General features: G+C 41.5%; 1 protein-coding gene across 2 annotated transcripts in view; it reads left to right on the top strand.

Moving 5' to 3' along the window:
* ATP9B (ATPase phospholipid transporting 9B (putative)) overlaps positions 1 to 22,547 on the top strand; it is a 478,099-nt gene that overhangs the window by 439,558 nt on the left and 15,994 nt on the right. The window contains exons 24-29 of one of the 2 annotated variants that reach the window (XM_073566400.1): positions 1,872 to 2,027; positions 4,166 to 4,230; positions 4,893 to 5,001; positions 15,796 to 15,853; positions 21,046 to 21,249; positions 21,846 to 21,878. In XM_073566400.1, coding sequence (XP_073422501.1) covers positions 1,872 to 2,027; positions 4,166 to 4,230; positions 4,893 to 5,001; positions 15,796 to 15,853; positions 21,046 to 21,249; positions 21,846 to 21,878 — 625 coding nt within the window. The remainder of the gene's footprint in view (positions 1 to 1,871; positions 2,028 to 4,165; positions 4,231 to 4,892; positions 5,002 to 15,795; positions 15,854 to 21,045; positions 21,250 to 21,845; positions 21,879 to 22,547) is intronic. The other variant, XM_073566404.1, reaches the window with a different exon arrangement.

The following is a 22,547-nucleotide window of genomic DNA, read 5'->3' as shown; positions in this document are numbered from 1 at the left end:
GGACACGCTGTTCGTGCTCCCCAAGGAGCGCAAGAAGGGACTCGCTACCACAAAATCGACCATAGCCAGATAGATTCATTTGACTATTCAAGAGTCCTACATCATTAGAGGCAGGCAGCAACCTGGTCCAGCCTGCACACATTTGCCAAATATTATAATATCCATACTCAGGTCTCGGCGGATGTGAGCCTGGGTATAAGGATTCTCCAAGCAGCGGTGGCGCACCTTTAAACAAGAGGTGCATGTAGCTTGGATCGGTGAGTCAATCTCCCACCCAGGGACTGCTTTAGGATGTCCCACAGTATCTGTGTCCCCCAATGAGGCAAAGGAGAAACATGGATTTTTGTGATAACTCACCGTAAAATCCTTTTCTCCGAGACGCTTATTGGGGGAACACAGCACCCACCCTATTAGCCAGTTGGCTCTTGTTTTGTTTAATTAATATGCATTTACTTATTTGATATAAGGGTGGTGGTGTTATTTGGACATGTTGTACCTGTATTAAGGCTGATTTGTTGTCCTCCTACTGCTTTGGCACAAAACTGATTTCCGCCCGCAATAGGGGCGAGGTTGTATACGGCGGAGGAGGAGCTATCCTCTTTTTTTCACTTAGTGTCAGCCTCCTAGCGGCAGAAGCATACACCCACAGTATCTGTGTCCCCCAATGAGCGTCTCGGAGAAAAGGATTTTACGGTGAGTTATCACAAAAATCCATGTTTTTCTCCTCCAAAACCCATAATAAATAATTTTTCAGTTATTTTTATAGCTACCCTAATATGATATATATTGCTGCTACCTTAAATATTGCTTCTTGGCAACACGTTGCATATAGATAATTATAAACCAATACATTTGCTAACACAGACCCCCATCCACCATGTGTGGATTGGTATCATCCAGTAATATTTGTCTGCAGCCGACAACAGGATGTAAGAATGGCCTTAGGCTGTGTTCCCACGTTGCTTTTTTAGCGTTTCTGCCGCGTTTTTACGGCCGCAGAAACGCTTAAAAAACGCATCCCCATGGGATTCCGCATTTGCTGTGTCAATGCTGCGGAATTGCATAGCGGTAAAATCCACAGCATGTCCATTATTTCTTCCGCCGCCATAGGATTGCATTGAAACGCTCACTTTACGCATGTGGCTATGCCCACCATACGTAAAGTGAGCGTTTCATGTGTGGATGGTACCCAGGGTCCTGGAGGAGAGGACTCTCTCTTCCAGGCCCTGGGTACCATATTCCTGTGTAAAATAGAAGTAAAATAAAAAATAGGAATATACTTACCTTCTGGCGGCCCCCGGAGCCCTCTCGGTCGTCATTGGCACTGGCGGCAAGTTCTGTTCCCAGGGATGCATTGCGATAATGACCTCTGTTGACGTAGTGGTCTCGCGAGACCGCTACGTCATCAGAGGTTCATTGTCGCAAGGCATCCCTGGAACGGAACTTGTCGCCAGCGACAGTGACGACCGGGAGGGCTCCGGGGGCCACCAGAAGGTAAGTATATCCCTGTTTTTATTTTTTCTTACTATTTTTAACATTCTATCTTTTACTATTGATTCTGCATAGGCAGAATAAATAGTAAAACGTTGGTCACACTTGTCAAGCGCTATGCTTGACAAGTGTGACCAACCTGTCAATCACTTTTCCAAGCGATGCTTCATATCGCTTGTAAAAGCGCAAGCATTCTGCAAGCTAAAAATGCTTGCAAAATGCTTGTGTTTTGCGGGAAAACACATGCGAATTCCGCATGCGTTTTACCCGCGGCAGGGAGTTGCATTTCTGCAATGTGGCCACATAGCCTTATAGTTCTTCCGAAGTCTTAATATATTTATTACCATTTGTAACAGTTTCGTTTGATATTTTTCTTCTAGGAGGGGAAGCAAGCTTCGCTTGCAGCTGACTTTTCTATAACCCAGTTTAAACACATTGGCAGATTACTAATGGTGCATGGTCGAAACAGCTATAAAAGATCAGCAGCGTTGGGGCAATTTGTCATCCATAGAGGCCTTATTATTTCCACTATGCAGGTAACTTGCTCATATTTATGTGACGATACACTGTATTATCCAGTAGGTACTTGGGTTACAGTGTATTCCTATCATACCCTCACTAGCCAGGTAGCACCTGCTGCATCGAGGGTGGGAAGCTACTGGGAAGGTTTATGACCCCTCCCCCCATCAACAAGCTGCGAACTGATTTATGGCAGTCTGTTCTCCATGATGGAAGTGTAGACCATAGCCATGAGATCTATTTTATATTATTACATTATTGTTATGGGCATATTATGGTGGATTGTCAGATTCTAATATTTCTACTTCTTACAAAGCAAAGGACAAGAAGCCTTTACTTGAGATAGTGCATCATAATTATGCAGGTCTACTTAACTTCCTAAGGAAAATGATTGATACTATGTCATCATTTTATTGTCATACTGATCCCTGCTGCATCTCCAAACATGCAGTTATATAAAGGGAGTTATTCAAAAGTGGAAATTGATTTGACCTGTGAGATGTAGTAGCTTGAAAGTGTTAAAAAGGTTGTCCACTACTGTATTACCATTACTCTTTTAACATCCCCAATCTGCCTAGTGAAATAAAAAAAAGTGGAACAACCTACTCGACCGGTGCCGCTTCTCTCCTCCAAGCACTGGGCCCCTCGGCTGCTGATAGGCTTCAGCACTCACATCACATAAAGCCACGAGATCACTGGGGAACGACGAACACAGTGCTGCGAGCAGATGAGCGGTGCCGGTCTGCATGGTAAGTATACTTTACATTTTTACATTAGTATGCACATAAGGAACATTGAAAAGAGGTTATCTAGAAGAGGACAACTCGCGTTACCATTTGTAATGGTGGTTTCTTGAGATTGCATATTCCTTGCGATTATTTGTCATAAGCTACCTCATGCAAACTGTCTAAACTAGAAGGGGAAGTGTAGCTTTCGCCGGATGGATCTGACATCATTGTGAAGGGATGCTGTTGCACATATTGTATACAAAAGAAACCCAGTGTCAAATCAGGCAGGAAAGACATTGTACAACACCTTTTTAAGGTGGCCTTTCTGAAGTTATATATTGATGACGTATCCTTAGGCTTTGGCATTAGTGGAAGATTGATGCCTGACATACTCAGCTATCAACTGTTTGCTCCCATTCACTTCAATAGTACCAGAGTTGCTGTGCGTCCACTGAGCATATCTGGCCGCAGCAGGGGAGATGAAACAGCTGATCGGTGGGAGTGCTGGGTGTCAGAAACCCCCGTCCTGTTCTGATATTGATGACTTATTCTATCTCATCAATGTATAAGTCCTCGACAATCCTTTTAAAGAAGTTGTCCACTTCTTGGACAACTTCTTGTCATACCTTTCACTTGGCCCCCATAAAATAACAAAGCTATATTATTTTATGGCGGCCAAGTGAAAGGTATGACAAGAAGTTGTCCCAGAAGTGGACAACTTCTTTAAAAGGATACTCTCTTCGCGTGCTGGCACCCTTCCCGTGTTGTTGGCACTCTGTCTTCCGGGACTCCCGTGCTGTTGTGACACATGACGCTGGCGCCCAATCGGCACTGGTGTCACTGTCCCCGCCTCCTTTCAAATTGTGCAGGAATAGGAAGTCCAGGATCAGCTGCAGCCCAGATTTCCTCTTCATGTTCGATCTGTCCCAAGGCTGATTGGGCGCCAGCATTATGTGTCACAACAACCGCACGAGAACCCTGGGAGGTAAATATAAGCTTTATTATTTTATGGACTTTGATCAAGGAGGGGTTGTCCTAATAGTGGACAACCCCTTTAAGTCTACTATAACTTTGGCTTGCATGACATGTCCCTGATTTGCTTCTTTTTGATTAGGTATGATAAGTATCAAAAGGGATATGACTCAGAGGAGTCATAAAAGTTTACTAAAGATATTGGCTCATCTTTTGGCACACATGGTTGTGCATGTACACCAATCAGGAAATTGCTAAATCTCTCCTATGAAAGTCTCAATTTTGTGATCCTTTACTAGTATGCATACAGCTTGTATATGATCTCCTGTATCTTATTGAATTTCCTCTTATTTTAAATACTGACTATCTCATGAAATATTGGTTAGGTAACAGTCCGTGGCTTGAAGTTGGAAATGGTAAATTTACTCATTTTTCATTTCTCGTTTCCATTTAAGGCTGTGTTTTCCTCAGTCTTCTATTTCGCATCTGTTCCTTTGTACCAGGGATTCCTAATGGTAGGGTAAGTTAAAACTAGTATTTACTTGGTGACAACTTGGTAACAAAACTATTTTTGTTTGATTACATCAGGGCCAAGATCAGTTGGTTGCCATTTAATTATGTCTAAAGGAAAATGTTATAATTAGTTTTTCCCATATTATTCATGCACTAATGGTTAACATGGTGAGGGAGAAAAAAATAATGTCCTTGAAAAAAACAGATATTTTCGGGCAAATGAAAGTAATTGACACTGGAGGGGTTCTATTCAGCTGCGTATCCAACCCAGGTACATGGTGGTTTTCTCATTGACAGTAATGATGAAGCAGCCAAGTAACAGGCATGTGAACGACTGATGGAAGAGTCGTGAAATAATCATTTGCCGTACATGTTTGCGTAGTAATTGTATCTCATCAGGAATGTTGGAGAAATGCGGTAATTCATAAATTGCAACTTACCCCCTCAGTTCTCCTTGCTGCCTCCCCAGCAGGGTTCCTCTGTCGCGTGGATACACCATGGCGTGTTCTGTTTTCAAGCTTTAGATTGTGTGGTGTGCTCTATATTTTACTGTTTTTGTGACCATGGTCATTTCTGCTATTTTAGTCTTATAGATGCATATATTAAACTTCTTAGAGTTTGGTTCTGTTTATTTATTTTTTATTACTTATTTTAATTTTTTTTTCCAAGGTATGCAACCATCTATACAATGTTTCCAGTTTTCTCATTAGTACTGGATCAAGATGTGAAGCCTGAAACAGCACTGTTGTACCCAGAGCTATATAAAGACCTCACAAAGGTAAGCGGTTTGAGAAGTACTTATATGAACTTATTTTTTCATTAAATGTGTGTAAATATGCATGTAGTGTAAGGTGAGTGTATTAGGCCACGTTCAGTATTTGGTCAGGGTTTTGCATCAGTATTTGTAATACAAAACCAGGAGAGAGTGATAAATACAGAAGTGGTGACTTGTTTCTATTATACTTTTCATCTGATTGTTCCTCTCCTGATTTTGGCTAAGAAATACTGCTGTAAAATATTGAACAAATACTGAATGTGTGAACGTTCCTCAATATACTCTTTTACTGTCTCCTTCTCTGGTATCCATCGCCGTTCTGCTCCTCTTCTGAGTGTGCCCCGGAAGTGGCTTTTACAGTGTAAGTCTATGGAGTGTCAGAATAAGGCTCCATAAACTTACACTATAAGGCACGCTCAGTATTTGGTCAGTATTTTATATCAGTATTTGTAAGCCAAAACCAGGAGTGGGTGAAAAATGCAGAAGTGTTGACCTGTTTCTATTATTCTTTTCCTCTGATTGTTCCACTCCTGATTTTGGCTTACAAATGTAATGTAAAATACAGACCAAATACTGATTGTGTGATCGTGGCCTTAAAGAGACTCACACAAACTATAGAGTGACTCAGGGAGTCTGAAGAGCAGTGACGTCGCTGTGAAGAGGAGTAGAACGGCACTGGATCCCAGACAAGACGGCGATTATTAGAACACCCTATACTACATACGCATATACACAGATTTAGTTAATAAGTTAATTAATTGGAGGGCTTCTTTAATTTGAGCTGGAAACTTTCATCATTGTGATATCTTTATGATATCCAATAGATCATAAAATCGGTTCCATCAACACATGTGCAGGAAATTAGAAATTAATGAGTGTTCATTGTCAATAAAAAAAACTTGATCAAACAAATAATAACTGTTATGGGTCACCAAGGAGAAAAAAGCAAAACAAGCTAAGTCACAGAAAACCAGAGAGGTTGGTAACTATGCAGATTGCAGATCCCTGATCCTACCATACAACTAGCAGCAGCCGTGGAGCGTACCTACGATGTTCCTAGACGCTTCGTCACAGCCGGAGGACTAAATAAGCCTGAAGCATGAAAAGGGGAAAACTAACTGCCCCAGAGCAGACCCCAAAGGAATAGATAGCCCCCACACATGTATTGACGGTGAAACAAGATGAAGGCACAAACACAGACAGGAAAATAGGCTGAGCAAACGATGGGGCCCAAACTAACTAGAGAGGAAAGGAAAGACACTGTCTGCAACCTGCAAAAAACCCTACAAAAATAATGTCCAACACTTCTGATAGCAAAATTAACCCTGAAGTCACTAGACTTCTCCCACTATATCAGCACTCTGAAATATTCTGAGACAGAGCAAAAAGAGACCAAACTAGTAAGGGACAAAAAGAAAATTGGCAAAATACTGATAAATAAGAGTGGAAATTCAGCACAGCCCCCAGCCGGGGCTGGCTGACCACACCAAAAAACTGAAAAGACCAACAAAATCAAGTGTGAACATTAGCAGAAAAACTTAGCTTTAGATGGCTGGAACAGAGCTGAAAACCAAGTGCTGACAAGCCAGAAGGAATCACCAGCAACTGAATAGGGCGTCGGCTGTCTTAAATCCAATCGTCATCCTCATTCTCAAGTGGCAGATCTCCACCGATCAAATCAGCCTCACTACCTCCTGTTACCACCAGAGGGAGTCTGGAAGCAGAACTCACAACTGGTGGACCGGAGAATGATCTCACAACAGTACCCCCCCTTGAGGAGGGGTCACCGAACCCTTATCCACGCCACCAGGCCGATCAGGATGGGCCCGTGAAAAGCACGAACCAATCTATTGGCATGAATATCGGAGGCAGAGACCCAAAAATTATCCTGCTGACCATAACCCTTGCATTTGACCAAATACTGGAGTCTCCGTCTAACCAAACGAGAATCCAATATTTTCTCTACCTCATATTCCACATTGCCTTCAACCAACACAGGGTCAGGAGGTGCTGCCATAGGAACCACTGGCTCAACAAACCTCTTCAACAGAGATTTGTGAAAAATGGTCAGGAACATACAATTTTCCCATAGGGCAACGCTCAGGTTTATCCTCCTGAAATTCCTCCAGGGCGCGTCTCAAATCGTGCGAAATGGCAGAAAGAACTACCCCCTCACCTAGGATGGTAGTAGGCTCGGTCACACTAAGAGAATCGGCAAAGAAACTCCTAGAAAGGGCGTCTGCCTTAACAAAACCGGAAGAAAAGAGACCACAAAATTAAAACCCGTGAAAAACAAGGCCCATCTAGCCTGCCTAGGATTCAAGCATTTGGCCGATTCCAGATAAATCAAATTCTTGAGATCGGTGAGGACCACAACTTGATGTCTAGCTCCCTCCAACCAATGTCTCCACTCCTCAAATGCCCACTTCATGGCCAACAATTCCCGATTCCCCACGTCATAGTTGCATTCAGATGGGGAGAACTTTCGAGAAAAGAAGGCACAGGGATTCATCTTAGAAGTCACAGGGTCTTTTTGGGACAAAACAGCTCCTGCACCAATCTCAGAAGCATCTATCTCCACCTGAAATGGAAGTGAGACATCAGGTTGCCGTAAAACTGGAGCTGAAGTAAATCTCTGCTTAAGCTCCTGAAATGCTGAGATAGCCTCAGGAGACCAATTCAGCACATCAGCGCCCTTCTTGGTCAGATCAGTCAGTGGCTTGACAATACCAGAAAAATTACCTATAAATTTACGATAGAAATTAGCAAAACCCAAAAACTTCTGGAGGGCCTTCAAAGAAGTAGGCTGAACCCAATCATAAATGGCCTTGGCCGGGTCAATTTCAGTAGTCGATGGAGATAAGATAAATCCCAAAAATGAAATCCTCTGTACACCAAAGAGGCATTTCGATCCCTTAACAAACAGGGAATTCTCCCTCAAAATCCGGAACACAGTCCGGACGTGTTCTACATGAGAATCCTAATCACTAGAAAAGATCAAAATATCATCCAGATAGATGATCAAAAACTTATTCACAAAGTCACGGAAAATATCATTCATAAAGGACTGGAAGACAGAAGTGGCATTAGTGAGCCCAAAAGGCATCACCAGGTACTCAAAATGTCTCTCCGGAGTATTAAACGCAGTCTTCCATTCATCCCCATGCTTGATGCGAATAAAATTATATGTCCCCCTGAGGTTAAGCTTAGTAAACCAGCAGGCACTCTTAACTCTGGAGAATAAATCAGACATCAGAGGTAGCGGGTACTGATATTTAACCGTCATCTTGTTAAGGGAACGATAATCAATACACGGTCTTAATGAACCATCTTTCTTGGCCACAAAAAAAACCAGCACCTAAAGGTGACGAGGATGGTCTAATATGACCTTTCTCCAATGACTCCTTAATATAGGATCGCATAGCATCATGTTTTGGTACTGATAAGTTGAAAAGCCGACCCTTGGGAAATTTACACCCAGGCATCAACTCAATTGCACAGTCATAACTCCTATGAGGAGGCAAAGGCGCAGACTTACTCTCTCTAAATACATCAGAAAAATCGGCTAGATAATCAGGAATATCATGAGACTGAGGAGAGGTGGAGAAAACAGGAGCGTCCCTAAGAACACACTGACAACCCCAACTCACCACAGACCCAGATTTCCAATCCAAAACTGGATTATGAGTTTGCAGCCAAGGAAAACCCAGAACAATAGTATCATGCAAATTATGCAGCACCAAAAATTTACAATTTTCTTGGTGGTTTGGGGCAACTCGCATTGTCACCTGGGTCCAAAACTGAGGTTTATTCTCCGCCAAAGAAGTATCATCAATACCCCTCAAAAGAATAGGCGTCCGCAGAGGCGTCATGGAAAAAGCACAACGTTTAGCAAAGTCCAAATCCATCAGATTCAACGCTGCTCCTGAATCCACAAAAGCCTTCGTGGAAAGCGTGGATAAGGAGCAGATCAGAGTAATTGCCAAAAGAAACTTAGGTTGTATACTGCCCACAGCAAATGTGTGTGCAAAACGTTTCTCTCGTTTTGGGCAGACAGAAATAATATGAGAGGCGTCTCCACAGAAAAAACACAGCTTATTACGCCTTCTAAACTCCTGACGTTGCGCCCTAGACAAAACCCCATCGCATTGCATAGGTTCAGACATTTGTTCAAAAGGTGGCAGCGCCTCCCGTGTAGTTTTACGTTCACGTAAACGCCGATCAACTTGAATAGCTAATGACATAGAATCATCCAGACCAGAGGGAACCGGAAATCCCACCATAACATCTTTGACGGTCTCAGATAAACCCTTCTGAAAGAGAGCTGCCAATGCACTATCATTCCATGTAGTAAGGACCGCCCAATTTTGGAATTTTTGACAGTATAACTCTGCAGAATCCTGACCCTGGTTTAATACCAACAGAGTTCTCTCAGCTTGATCAACAGCATTAGGTTCATCATACAACAACCCCAAGGCTTGAAAAAATGCATCCACATTAGTCAGAATAGGATTTTCAGGTGTCAGAGAAAAAGCCCAATTCTGGGGATCGCCGCACAGCAAGGAGATGACAATTTTAACCTGCTGCACAGAGCTCCCCGATGAGTTAGGGTTCAAGGCCAGAAATAATTTACAATTATTCTTAAAATTCAGAAATTTAGACCGATCCCCAGAAAACACATCAGGAGTAGGGATCTTAGGTTCAACAGCATGTGACTGAATGAGGTAGGTGGAAATTCCCTGCACTTTAGCAGCCAGCTGCTCCACACGATCAGACAATTGCGTAATCTCCAGTAGGAAAAAGAAAAAAAAAGCCCCCTACGCAACCAGAGGAAAAAATATAAAAAGAAAAAAAATTCTGACACTTTTTTTTTTTTTTTTTTACTACTTTCTCCTGCTTTTGAGTACTTTAGAATCTGTGGTATGGCTGGTGATTCTGTTATGAATGGGTCACCGAGGAGAAAAAAGCAAAACAAGTTAAGTCACAGAAAACCAGAGAGGTTGGTAACTATGCAGATTCCTGTTCCTACCATACAACTAGCAGCAGCCGTGGAGCGTACCTACGATGTTCCTAGACGATTCGTCACAGCCGGAGGACTAAATAAGCCTGAAGCATGAAAAGGGGAAACTAACTGCTACAGAGCAGGCCCCAAAGGAATAGATTGCCCCCACACATGTATTGATGGTGAAACAAGATGAAGGCACAAACACAGGCAGGAAAATAGGCTGAGCAAATGATGGGGCCCAAACTAACTAGAGAGGAAAGGAAAGGAAAGACACTGTCTGCAACCTGCAAAAAACCCTACAAAAATAATGTCCAACACTTCTGATAGCAAAATTAACCCTGAAGTCCCACTTTATCAGCACTCAAATATTCTGAGACAGAGCAAAAAGAGACCAAACTAGTAAGGGACAAAAAGCCAATTGGCAAAATACTGATAAATATGAGTGGAAATTCAGCACAGCCCCCAGCCGGGGCTGGCTGACAACACCAAAAAACTGAATTAACCAACAAAATCAAGTGTGAACATTAGCAGAAAAACTTAGCTTTAGATGACTGGAACAGCTGAAAACCAAGAGCTGACAAGCCAGAAGGAATCACCAGCAACTGAATAGGGTGTCGGCTGTCTTAAATCCAATCTGAGACTCCTGAGGTCCAATCGTCATCCTCATTCTCAGGTGGCAGATCTCCACCGATCAATTCAGCCTCACTACCTCCTGTTACCACCAGAGGGAGTCTGGAAGGAGAACTCACAAATGGTGAACCAGAGAATGAACTCACAACAAATAACTAAATAAAATCAAAAAATATGAATATATTATACATTTAAGTCCATATAGAGTATATTTGGATAGAGACAACATTTTTCTAATTTTGGTTCTAGACATTACCACAATGAATTTTAAACAAATCAATTCAGATGCAGTTGAAGTTCAGACTTTCAGCTTTCATTTGAGGGTATCCACATCAAAATTGGATGAAGGGTTTAGGAGTTTCAGCTCCTTATCATGTGCCACCCTGTTTCTAAAGGGACCAAATGTAATTGGACAGATTAAATAATTGAAAATAAAATGTTCATTTCTAGTACTTGGTTAAAAACCCTTTGTTGGCAATGGCGGCCTGAAGTCTTGAACTCATGGACATCACCAGACGCTGTGTTTCCTCCTTCTTGATGCGCTGCCAGGCCTTCACTGCGGTGGTTTTCAGTTGCTGTTTGTTTGTGGGCCTTTCTGTCTGAAGTTTAGTCTTTAACAAGTGAAATGCATGCTCAATTGGGTTGAGATCAGGTGACTGACTTGGCCATTCAAGAATATTCCACTTCTTTGCTTTAATAAACTCCTGGGTTGCTTTGGCTTTATGTTTTGGGTCATTGTCCATCTGTAGTATGAAATGACGACCAATCAGTTTGGCTGCATTTGGCTGGATCTGAGCACACAGTATGGCTCTGAATACCTCAGAATTCATTCGGCTGCTTCTGTCCTGTGTCACATCATCAATAAACACTAGTGACGCAGTGCCACTGGCAGCCATGCATGCCCAAGCCATCACACTGCCTCCGCCGTGTTTTACAGATGATGTGGTATGCTTTGGATCATGAGCTGTACCACGCCTTCGCCATACTTTGCTCTTTCCATCATTCTGGTAGAGGTTGATCTTTGTTTCATCTGTCCAATGTTCTTCCAGAACTGTGCTGGCTTTTTTAGATGTTTTTTAGCAAAGTCCAGTCTAGTCTTTTGATTCTTGATGCTTATGAGTGGCTTGCACCGTGTAGTGAACCCTCTGTATTTACTTTCATGCAGTCTTCTCTTTATGGTAGATTTGGATATTAATACGCCTACCTCCTGGAGAGTGTTTTTCACTTGGTTGGCTGTTGTGAAGGGGTTTCTCTTCACCATGGAGATTATTCTGCGATCATCCACCACTGTTGTCTTCCCTAGGCGCCCAGGTCTTTTTGCATTGATGAGTTCACCAGTGCTTTCTTTCTTTCTCAGGATGTACCAAACTAGATTTTGCCACTCCTATTGTTGTAGCAATTTCTCGGATGGGTTTTTTTTTCTGTTTTTGCAGCTTAAGGATGGCTTGTTTCACCTGCATGGAGAGCTCCTTTGACCGCATGTTTCCTTCACAGCAAAACCTTCCAAATGCAAGCACCACACCTCAAATCAACTCCAGGCCTTTTATCTACTTAATTGAGAATGACATAACGAAGGGATTGCCCACACCTGTCCATGAAATAGCCTTGGAGTCAATTGTCCAATTACTTTTGGTCCCTTTAAAAACAGGGTGGCACATGTTAAGGAGCTGAAACTCCTAAACCCTTCATCCACTTTTAATGTGGATACCCTCAAATGAAAGCTGAAAGTCTGAAGTTCAACTGCATCTGAATTGATTTGTTTAAAATTCATTGTGGTAATGTGTAGAACCTAAATTATAAAAATGTTGTCTCTGTCCAAATATATATGGACCTATCTGTATGTATATATAAGAAATAAGAACAGGTCTTTGAAGTTTGGAGAACAAAGCTGTTATCATGTTCAAGTTCTCTCTTTTTGAGCCTCTCTCGCAGATTTCTTCATATTTGACCTGACAAACATTTTTTCCCGTCAGTGCTACAGAAGGGTTTGACAAATGACAGATCCAGCAGAGCGTTGAAGTTTCATTTACTTGGAGTTATATTCTGTTGTTTGTGTTCCCATTATTTTTTAAGCAGCGTGTGTGTATGTGTATATGTATGTATATATATATATATATATATATATATATATATATATATATATATATATATATATACACACATACACACACACACACACACACACCTCTGGTCTGAATTTTCTCTTTATAGGTATATTTTTGAGTAAAATGTAAATTGCTCTTTTATTCTATCACGTACTCACAACATGTCTTCAAATTTCCAAGCACTAAATTTTGCATTTATTTTTCAATGTTTTAACTCAGGAAGAGTTCAGAAATCAATATTTTGTGGAATAACCATGATTTTTAATCACAGCTTTCATGTGTCTTGGCATGCTTTCCACCAGTCTTTCACAGTGCTTTTGGGTGACCTTATGCCACTCCTGGTACAAAAATGTAAGCAGTCCTTCTTTGTTTGATGGCTTGTGGCTATCCATTTTCCTCTTGATTACATTCCAAGGTTTTCAATGGGGTTCAGGTCTGGATATTGGGCTGGCCATGACAGGGATTTGACGTGGTGGTCCTTCATCCACACATTGATTGACCTAGCTGTGTGGCAAGGCACATTATTCTGCTGGAAAACACAGTCCTCAGAGTTGGGGAACATTGCCTGAGCAGAAGGAATCAACTGTTTTTCCAGGATAACCTTGTATGCTGCTTAATTCATACGTCCTTCGCAAAAATTAACCTGCCCAATTCCAGCCTTGCTGAAGCATCCCCAGATCATCACCGATCCTCCACCAAATTTCACAGTGGGTGCAAGACACTGTGGCTTGTATGCCTCTCCAGGTCTCTTTCTAACCATTTGATGACCAGGCGTTGGGCAAAGCTGAAAATTAGACTCATCAGAGAAGATTACCTTACTCCAGTCCTCTATGCTCCAATCCTTTTGGTCTTTGGCAAACTTCAGCCTGGCTCTCCTTTGCTTCTCATTGATGAAAGACTTTTTTCTACCTTTACACGACTCGAGCCCTGCCTTTAGGAGCCTGTTACAAACTGTTCTTGCCGTTCATTTCACCCCAGCTGCCATTTGCTATTCCTTTTGTAGGTCACTTGATGTCATCCTGCGGTTGCTGAGTGACATTCAAATAAGATGACTGTCATCCCAGTCAGTGGAGAGTTGTTTTCGCCCTCTGCTGGTCTGTTGTCCCCAATGTCTGCTGCTTGACTTTGTTGTAATGGATTGCCATCTTCGAAATTTTAAGGATGGAGGCAACTTGATGCTCATGTATCTCTCTGCTAGTAAAGCCAGAATTGAGCCCTCCTTTTCCTCACTCAAGACTTTTGTTTTCAACTCCTTTGGAATGGTTAAAAGTTATTTTTTCATTCCTATTGGAGAAAGGGATTCTGCATAGGCCCATGCCCCTCTTATTCTTCCCAGCTTTATAGCAGCCATAATGCCTGTTTCTTTCAAGCGTGCTTGAAAGAGCGCTATTAGTACACAGGAACTAGTTTTTTTTTACATCAAATTTAACAACTTGAATAAAATGAAGCAAAGCTAAATAATTTGCAGATAAAATATTGGAGTAATGTCAACTTTTAACGAAAACTTATCTTTAAATCTGTAAAGAGCATTATGAAAAGGCCTTTTCTGGCACTATTCACTATGCTATTGTTGATCAGATGTAAGGGCCCTTGTAGCGTTCTAAATCCTAGAAGGACAAACAAATTGCATCTCTCCCCCCATTATTTAAAAATTGCTGACAGAAAAAAGCAGCATGATAATTATAAGGTATCTTCCTAACCACAGACTATACCGTTTCCATGATGCTACTATATATTATGACTAATAAGGACCAATCACCAGGAAGCATGTACAAGGAAAAGGAAAAATGATCGTGAGTCCAGTAGTATTAAAGAATATATCACAAAAATGTTATTGGATAATAAAATACAGGCAGGGGAAACAGGAAACATACATGAATGTGAGACAAATGTGCATGGAACTCACAGGATAGGAGCAATATATAAGTATTTATAGCAACCAACAAAAGAAGTCTTGTGCAGTAATCATGCATATTAATCACTCCTATTGCTAAACCATGTAGTTACCGTCAAGTGCTTTGGTATCAAAGTCCGTATATAAACACATCACAATTGTAAAAAGGTATTAACCGGTATTTTACCTTGGGTAGATACCAATATATACAGGGGCTCCAGATTACCTGCGCGTACACCCTGATGTGCTTTTCGTGAAGCCATTGTCAGGGGACATAGTGTAAAGGTACTGTCACACTAAGCGATATCGCTAGCAATATCGCTATAACTTGTGACGTTATAGCGATATTGCTAGCGATATCGCTGTGTCTGATACTTACCTACAATCCACTCCCCCGCTGGTTATCGCTGATCGCGCGAGAACGTCCTGGACTGTTTCTCGTCGTCAGCTTCCTGCGGCGCTTCCTGCTGTGACGACGAGCGACGCGTGGAGCCGGGCGGGAGGACGCAGGATCGCCTGGTGTGACAGGTAAGTAGCGACCCCCATCCCCAGCGATGTCGCTAGTGAGATCTGCCTGTGTGGCAGCTCACTAGCGACCACTTAGCGATGTACCAGCGATCCTGACCGCGTCATATCGCTGGTCGGGATCGCTGGTACATCGCTAAGTGTGACAGTACCTTAAGTGAAGTCCCGGGGTGAAAAAGGGAACCACGATGCCAGCCAGCATTTGTTTCAAGTGACGAGTGACGTCAGGATTACCTGACAAGTATGTCCTGACGTCAGCCGCCACGAAAAGATTGTGTAGTAATGTCCCCATCCTGGGCCCTTCCTAGTATATATGTACACCCATCCTGGTATTATATCTCCTTCATCCTGACCCCCTCCTAGTTTCCATATACAGTTGCATCTAACAAAATTAGAATATCATGAAAAATTTATTGGGATACATTACTGATAGTTCAGTTTAAATATTTTCGCTTTTAATCTTAATTTTTTCTACATCCCAGAGTGGCTTTTTATAGCCAATACATATCATCAAATCAAATATTTTAGGTCACAATTTAAAGTTGCAGATGATGAAATCCAAGACGAACTTCCGAATGAACCATTTACCTGTCTTTAGGTAATACCACTTGTTTAACATTGCGGTTCTTTCTTTGCAGGGAAGATCTTTGTCTTTTAAAACCTTCCTCATCTGGGTTTTAATCAGCATATACCAAGGTAAGAAGGGCTCATTTAGCTAGGCGAAGGGATTTTTGTCTGTCTTGAGTGTTTTTCCTCCAAGTTTGCTTCCGCCAGCTTAAAATTTTATCAACAGTCGTATATTGCTTTCTTTTTATCAGGTAAATCGATAGTCCGGCAGTAGCCTTTGCCAGCATGCAAGGCATGATGGGTGATCAGTATTTGTATTGATGCATGCCACCTGAAATTAGTACTGTTTTAATTACAGCTTAATCCCTAAAAATATTAACATTTTGTACTCATGTTGCATGCAGCTTTGCTTGGTCTAGATATTAGGAGCAGAGGGCAGGAAAAAAGGATTCTGTTGACAAACCGCGCATGTTCCTTACTTGTTTACAAAACAGCGTAGGCATGGTATACCGACCTGTGGCATCACAATAACATACTGCCAGACTGCCCACTGCTGGTTCTGCTCGTGCTAAGATGATGAGTATTTTTAAAGGGTTAATTGATAGTTAATGTTTCATTTATTTTACTTTATTTTTTTCTTAAAACGTTTCCATTATAACGCTATGACAAAGAGAATTAACTGAAACCTAGTAACAGCTCATAAAGAAGGTATTAATTACAATTTCAGCTAATAACGTTCATTACACAATTTTTGTTTAAGTTATTACTGTATTTTTTGGACCATAAGACGCACCTGGGTTTTAGAGGAGGAAATTCGGAAAAAAATTGAAGCACAAAATGTGGTCAATTGTGTACTTAATATCCCCTATCCTGGTATATATGGTCCCCTAATCCCCATCCTGATACGCATGACCCCCTCATCCCTTCCCTGGTATGCATGGCCCACTCATCCCTATCCTGGTATGCATGGCCCCCTCATCCCTATCCTGGTCTGCATGGCTCTTCATCCCTACCCTGGTATACATGGCCCCCTCATTCCTATCCTGGTATGCATGGATCCCTCATCCCTATCCTGGTATACATGGCCCCCTCATCCGTATCCTGGTATGCATGGCCCCCCTCATCCCTATCTCGGTGTGCATGGCCCCATCAGAAAACATTAAAAAAAAAAACAAAACCATTACACTTAGCTTCCTGGCGCTACCTCGCCACATCTTGTTCCGATGCAAGCAGCTGCTTTATGCTTGTAAGCAGTGCACGGCAGGGACGTCATGTGCTGCTTACAAGCTGAAGGGCAGCTACAGGAATATTCACTGCTGTGTGCAGAGAGCAGTGAGTAATCATTGCTCTTCAGTAACACACACAGTGTCAGCCGGAGCCTTCCTGCAGCTGACGGGTGATCACATGTGCCACTACTTAAGAGAAATGAATATTCACCTCTCTCCACTCCCATATACAGTGGGGAAAAAAAGTATTTAGTCAGTCAGCAATAGTGCAAGTTCCACCACTTAAAAAGATGAGAGACGTCTGTAATTTACATCATAGGTAGACCTCAACTATGGGAGGCAAACTGAGAAAAAAAATCCAGAAAATCACATTGTCTGTTTTTTTTTCCATTTTATTTGCATATTATGGTGGAAAATAAGTATTTGGTCAGAAACAAAATTTCATCTCAATACTTTGTGATATATCCTTTGTTGGCAATGACAGAGGTCAAACGTTTTCTGTAAGTCTTCACAAGGTTGCCACACACTGTTGTTGGTATGTTGGCCCATTCCTCCATGCAGATCTCCTCTAGAGCAGTGATGTTTTTGGCTTTTCGCTTGGCAACACGGACTTTCAACTCCCTCCAAAGGTTTTCTATAGGGTTGAGATCTGGAGACTGGCAAGGCCACTCCAGGACCTTGAAATGCTTCTTACGAAGCCACTCCTTCGTTGCCCTGGCGGTGTGCTTTGGATCATTGTCATGTTGAAAGACCCAGCCCCGTTTCATCTTCAATGCCCTTGCTGATGGAAGGAGGGTTGCACTCAAAATCTCACGATACATGGCCCCATTCATTCTTTCATGTACCCGGATCAGTCGTCCTGGCCCCTTTGCAGAGAAACAGCCCCAAAGCATGATGTTTCCACCACCATGCTTTACAGTAGGTATGGTGTTTGATGGATGCAACTCAGTATTCTTTTTCCTCCAAACACGACAAGTTGTGTTTCTACCAAACAGTTCCAGTTTGGTTTCATCAGACCATAGGACATTCTCAAAAAACTCCTCTGGATCATCCAAATGCTCTCTAGCAAACTTCAGACGGGCCCGGACATGTACAGGCTTAAGCAGTGGGACACGTCTGGCACTGCAGGATCTGAGTCCATGGTGGCATAGTGTGTTACTTATGGTAGGCCTTGTTACATTGGTCCCAGCTCTCTGCAGTTCATTCACTAGGTCCCCCCGCGTGGTTCTGGGATTTTTGCTCACCGTTCTTGTGATCATTCTGACCCCACGGGGTGGGATTTTGCATGGAGCAGCAGATCGAGGGAGATTATCAGTGGTCTTGTATGTCTTCCATTTTCTAATTATTGCTCCCACAGTTGATTTCTTCACTCCTAGCTGGTTGGCTATTGCAGATTCAGTCTTCCCAGCCTGGTGCAGGGCTACAATTTTGTTTCTGGTGTCCTTTGACAGCTCTTTGGTCTTCACCATAGTGGAGTTAGGAGTCAGACTGTTTGAGGGTGTGCACAGGTGTCTTTTTATACTGATAACAAGTTTAAACAGGTGCCATTACTACAGGTAATGAGTGGAGGAAAGAGGAGACTCTTAAAGAAGAAGTTACAGGTCTGTGAGAGCCAGAAATCTTGATTGCTTGTTTCTGACCAAATACTTATTTTCCACCATAATATGCAAATAAAATGAAAAAAAAAACAGACAATGTGATTTTCTGGATTTTTTTTTCTCAGTTTGCCTCCCATAGTTGAGGTCTACCTATGATGTAAATTACAGACGCCTCTCATCTTTTTAAGTGGTGGAACTTGCACTATTGCTGACTGACTAAATACTTTTTTTCCCCACTGTATAGTCCTCCATATAGCATAATGCACTCCATAGACCTCCATACAGTATATTGCACTCCACATAGTCCTCCATATAGCACAATGCACCCCATAGTCCTCCATATAGCATAACGCACCCCATAGTCTAACATATAGCATAATGTACCCCACAGTCCTCCATGCATTGTAATGCACTCCCCTTTGTCCTCCATATAGTATAATTCACTCCCCATAGTCGCTCATATAGAATTATGCACTTCCCATAGACCTTCATATAGTATAATGCACTTCCATAGTAATCCATATAGTATAATGCCCTCACCATAGTCCTGCATACAGTGTAAATCACTCTCCATAGTCCTTCATACAGTATAATGTACTCCCCATAATCTCATACAGTATAATGTACTCCCGATAGTCCTCCATATAGTATAAAGCACTCCCCATAGTCCTCCATAAATATAATGCATTCCCCATAGTCCTCCATACAGTATAGTGCACTCCACATAACCCTCCATATAGCATAATGCACCCCATTGTCCTCGATATAGTATAATGCACCCCAGTGCAAATCCTTCACATAGCATAATGCACCCTAAAGTCCTCTATACAGTATACTGCACACCCCATAGTCCTACATACAGTGTACTGCACTCCCCATAGTCCTCTACACAGTATAATGCATTCCCCATAGTCCTTCATATATTAAAATGCACTCCCCATAGTCCTCCAAATAGTATAATGCACTCCCCATAGTCCTCCATACAGTATAATTCACCAAATAGTCCTCCATACAGTATAATGAACCCCATAGTCCTCTATATAGCATCATGCATCCCATAGTCATCTGTATAGTGTAATGCACTCCAATAGTCCTTACATTACAATGCCCTCCCCATATTCCTCCATAAAATTAATTCACTCCCCATAGTCCTTCATACAGTATAATGCACTCATCATACAGTATAATGTACTCCCCATAGTCCTCCATATAGTATAATGCACTCCCCACAGTCCTCCATATAATGTAATTCAACCCATAGTCCTCCGTACAGTATAATGCACTTCACATAGTCATCCATATAGTGTAATGCATTCCATAGTCTTCCATACAGTATAATGCATTCCCATAGTCCTCTATACAGTATTCTATACTCACCTTTCTTCCTCATTACGCTATTCTGTGCTGAAATGTTAGACGCCGAGGAAAATTGATGGGGGAGGGAACATCAGCTGACACTCTCTCTTTCATCATTGTTTTCAACTGTTGGCACCGGGCCCCCCCCCCGACCCACGGGCCCCATAGCACTATGCTACTGGACATTAGGAAATAGTTTGGATCTCCAACCTCCCCTACAGTGCTGTGCAAATTAATTGGGACAAAGCATTTTCTTTAAGTAAAATCAAAAGTTGGTTACCAGTCAGTGATTCAAACCAGTTTTAACTGCTTTGAACAGGCACTCACACCTGTTCAAAGCAGTTAAAACTGGTTTGAATCACTGACCTGTTATCCAACTTAAAATTTTACTTAAAAATATGCTTTGTCCCAATTAATTTGCACAGCACTGTATGTATCAGTTTATTAATTTAAAAGAGATTATCTTTCCATTGTATAGAGCAATTCTCTATTGGCACCTCGCCACCTAGAACACTGGGTCACCTGGGCTTTACCTATGGTTAAAGGTTTTAGCCTATGTTAGTAATACTTTAAAGTGTAACCATTGTGGGGGATTCCCCATAAATGAATAGTATAAGTGAAAATAGCAAACTTTCTAATATAACTTAATAAAGAAATCTGTTTTTTTAATCCTGTATTGATCACTCACTCTCAAAATTCCCAATCCATGGATAAAATGTGTCTTCAGTGAATACAAACTCTCACGTTACTGAGCTGTAGGAGATGACAGTTGGTGACGTTGCAAGAGAATGTTTGTGTCTGCCTTCAGCGCCTTCCTTCTCCTCTTCCTTTTTCCATAAAACCTTATAATCACCAACTGTCATCTTTTATTTCAGTAATGGAAAGATCTGTCCTCACTAAGTACAGATTTTAACCCCTGAATTAAGAGTGAAAGATAAGTCCAGAAAGTGAAAGAAGCAGATTGCTTATATTTCACGAGTACTATTGATTTATGAAATAAAATTTTTAATTCTGGTTAGTCTTTAGGTTGTGGTTTGTAGTTATTCCAATGTAAGGTAAGACTTACAAATTGTGTGCTATCTTTTATGATGAGGGTACAATTTTGTAAAATGTATAATTGTTGCATATCTTTATGTTCTAGGTGGCATATTAATGTATGGAGCTCTCCTGCTCTTCGAGTCTGAGTTTGTTCACGTGGTCGCCATCTCGTTTACTGCCTTGATTTTGACAGAATTGCTAATGGTTGCATTAACTATAAGGACATGGCACTGGCTAATGGTTGTAGCTGAATTTTTCAGCCTTGGATGCTACGTGGCTTCACTTGCTTTCCTTAATGAGTATTTTGGTAAGTTTATTGTGTGCTAAGGAATGTAGCTGATTTGTTTATTCCCATACTTGTGTTCCCGTACCTATGTTTCTGTACATGTGTTCCCGTTTACAAGTTACCATACCTATGTTACCCTGCCTATATTCCCGTACCTATGTTCCCATACCTATGTCCCCATATACAAGTTACCTTACCTATGTTAACATACCTAGAGCAGTGTTGAACATGATTGACATTACTGTAATTAGTTATTGTCTATAGACCAAACTCCCACATGTTATAGCTTTTACCAAAATGTGCCCTTTTCACAGGGCAAAATTGCAAGATTTTGAAATCACAGACCCTGATTACGTTCGTGGATCCTTATCAATGACGTGTAGATAACATGTATGATGTTACTTCCATCGTACTATGAGAACAGTATTAAGCTGTTTTATATTATGCTGAAATACGGTACTAGTGACTTAGGAAAGCAAGGATAACACAGAAACAAAGTAGCAGATAAAGTTTCTGAGGGTACATTCCAGCCAGGTACACTGCTAAACCCCATCTGCTTTATAATGTCTCTGTAACTTCTTTGCGTTTGCTTCTTTCTCTCTCCTTGTCTCTATTAGGTCTTGGTAGAGTTTCTCTGGGAGCTTTCTTAGGTAGGTGATGTCAATATGTCCATATATTGTGGCATTGCTCAGGTTATTCTCCTAGTGTAGGTCACTTTATCCTTCTAATTTGATATTTTAGGTCAATGCTGCAGGTAAATTACAACCAATCCCTCTGTGCTTATAACGTTTTATTGACTGACGTGCACCTAAATAAGCATATCAGACATTCGTATATACAGTCTTCTAGAGCTGAACATATGAAAAAAGACATCCATGCAGTTTTGCTTCTGTTCCCTGTCATATAACCCGTGTTTGATAGTGTTCTAGCCATCAGCACATAAATCTTGATTCATCACGTCTTCTGACATGTCTTTAAAGAGGTTCTCCCGAAATAGAAAAAATAAGTATCTAAAGGACATCATTATGAATAAATTCTTAGATACATTTAATTAGACATGATTAAATATTAGATATCATCGAATAAAAATAGTTTTGTCTATGTACGTAATTACTATAGAAGTAAAATGGTTTCAGTCCTGTTACTCTGCCATAAATCTGTCCTGGACTGTTATGACTGAGGCCTGTGAGCATGTGCAGTAAGAACCTCCACTGCTGAGACCTGGCGATATCTATACTATATATTGTCATTCAGAATGACCGGTTGGAGAGAAGTGTGAGCTCCCGTGAAGCAGATCTTCGTATATACAATTAGGTCCA

This window comes from Dendrobates tinctorius, unplaced genomic scaffold, assembly GCF_039654945.1.
Source record: "Dendrobates tinctorius isolate UK_male_01 unplaced genomic scaffold, ASM3965494v1 ptg000004l, whole genome shotgun sequence".
Lineage (NCBI taxonomy): Eukaryota > Metazoa > Chordata > Amphibia > Anura > Dendrobatidae > Dendrobates > Dendrobates tinctorius.
Note: the sequence above shows the minus strand (reverse complement) of the source record. Positions and strands in the feature narration are given on the sequence as shown.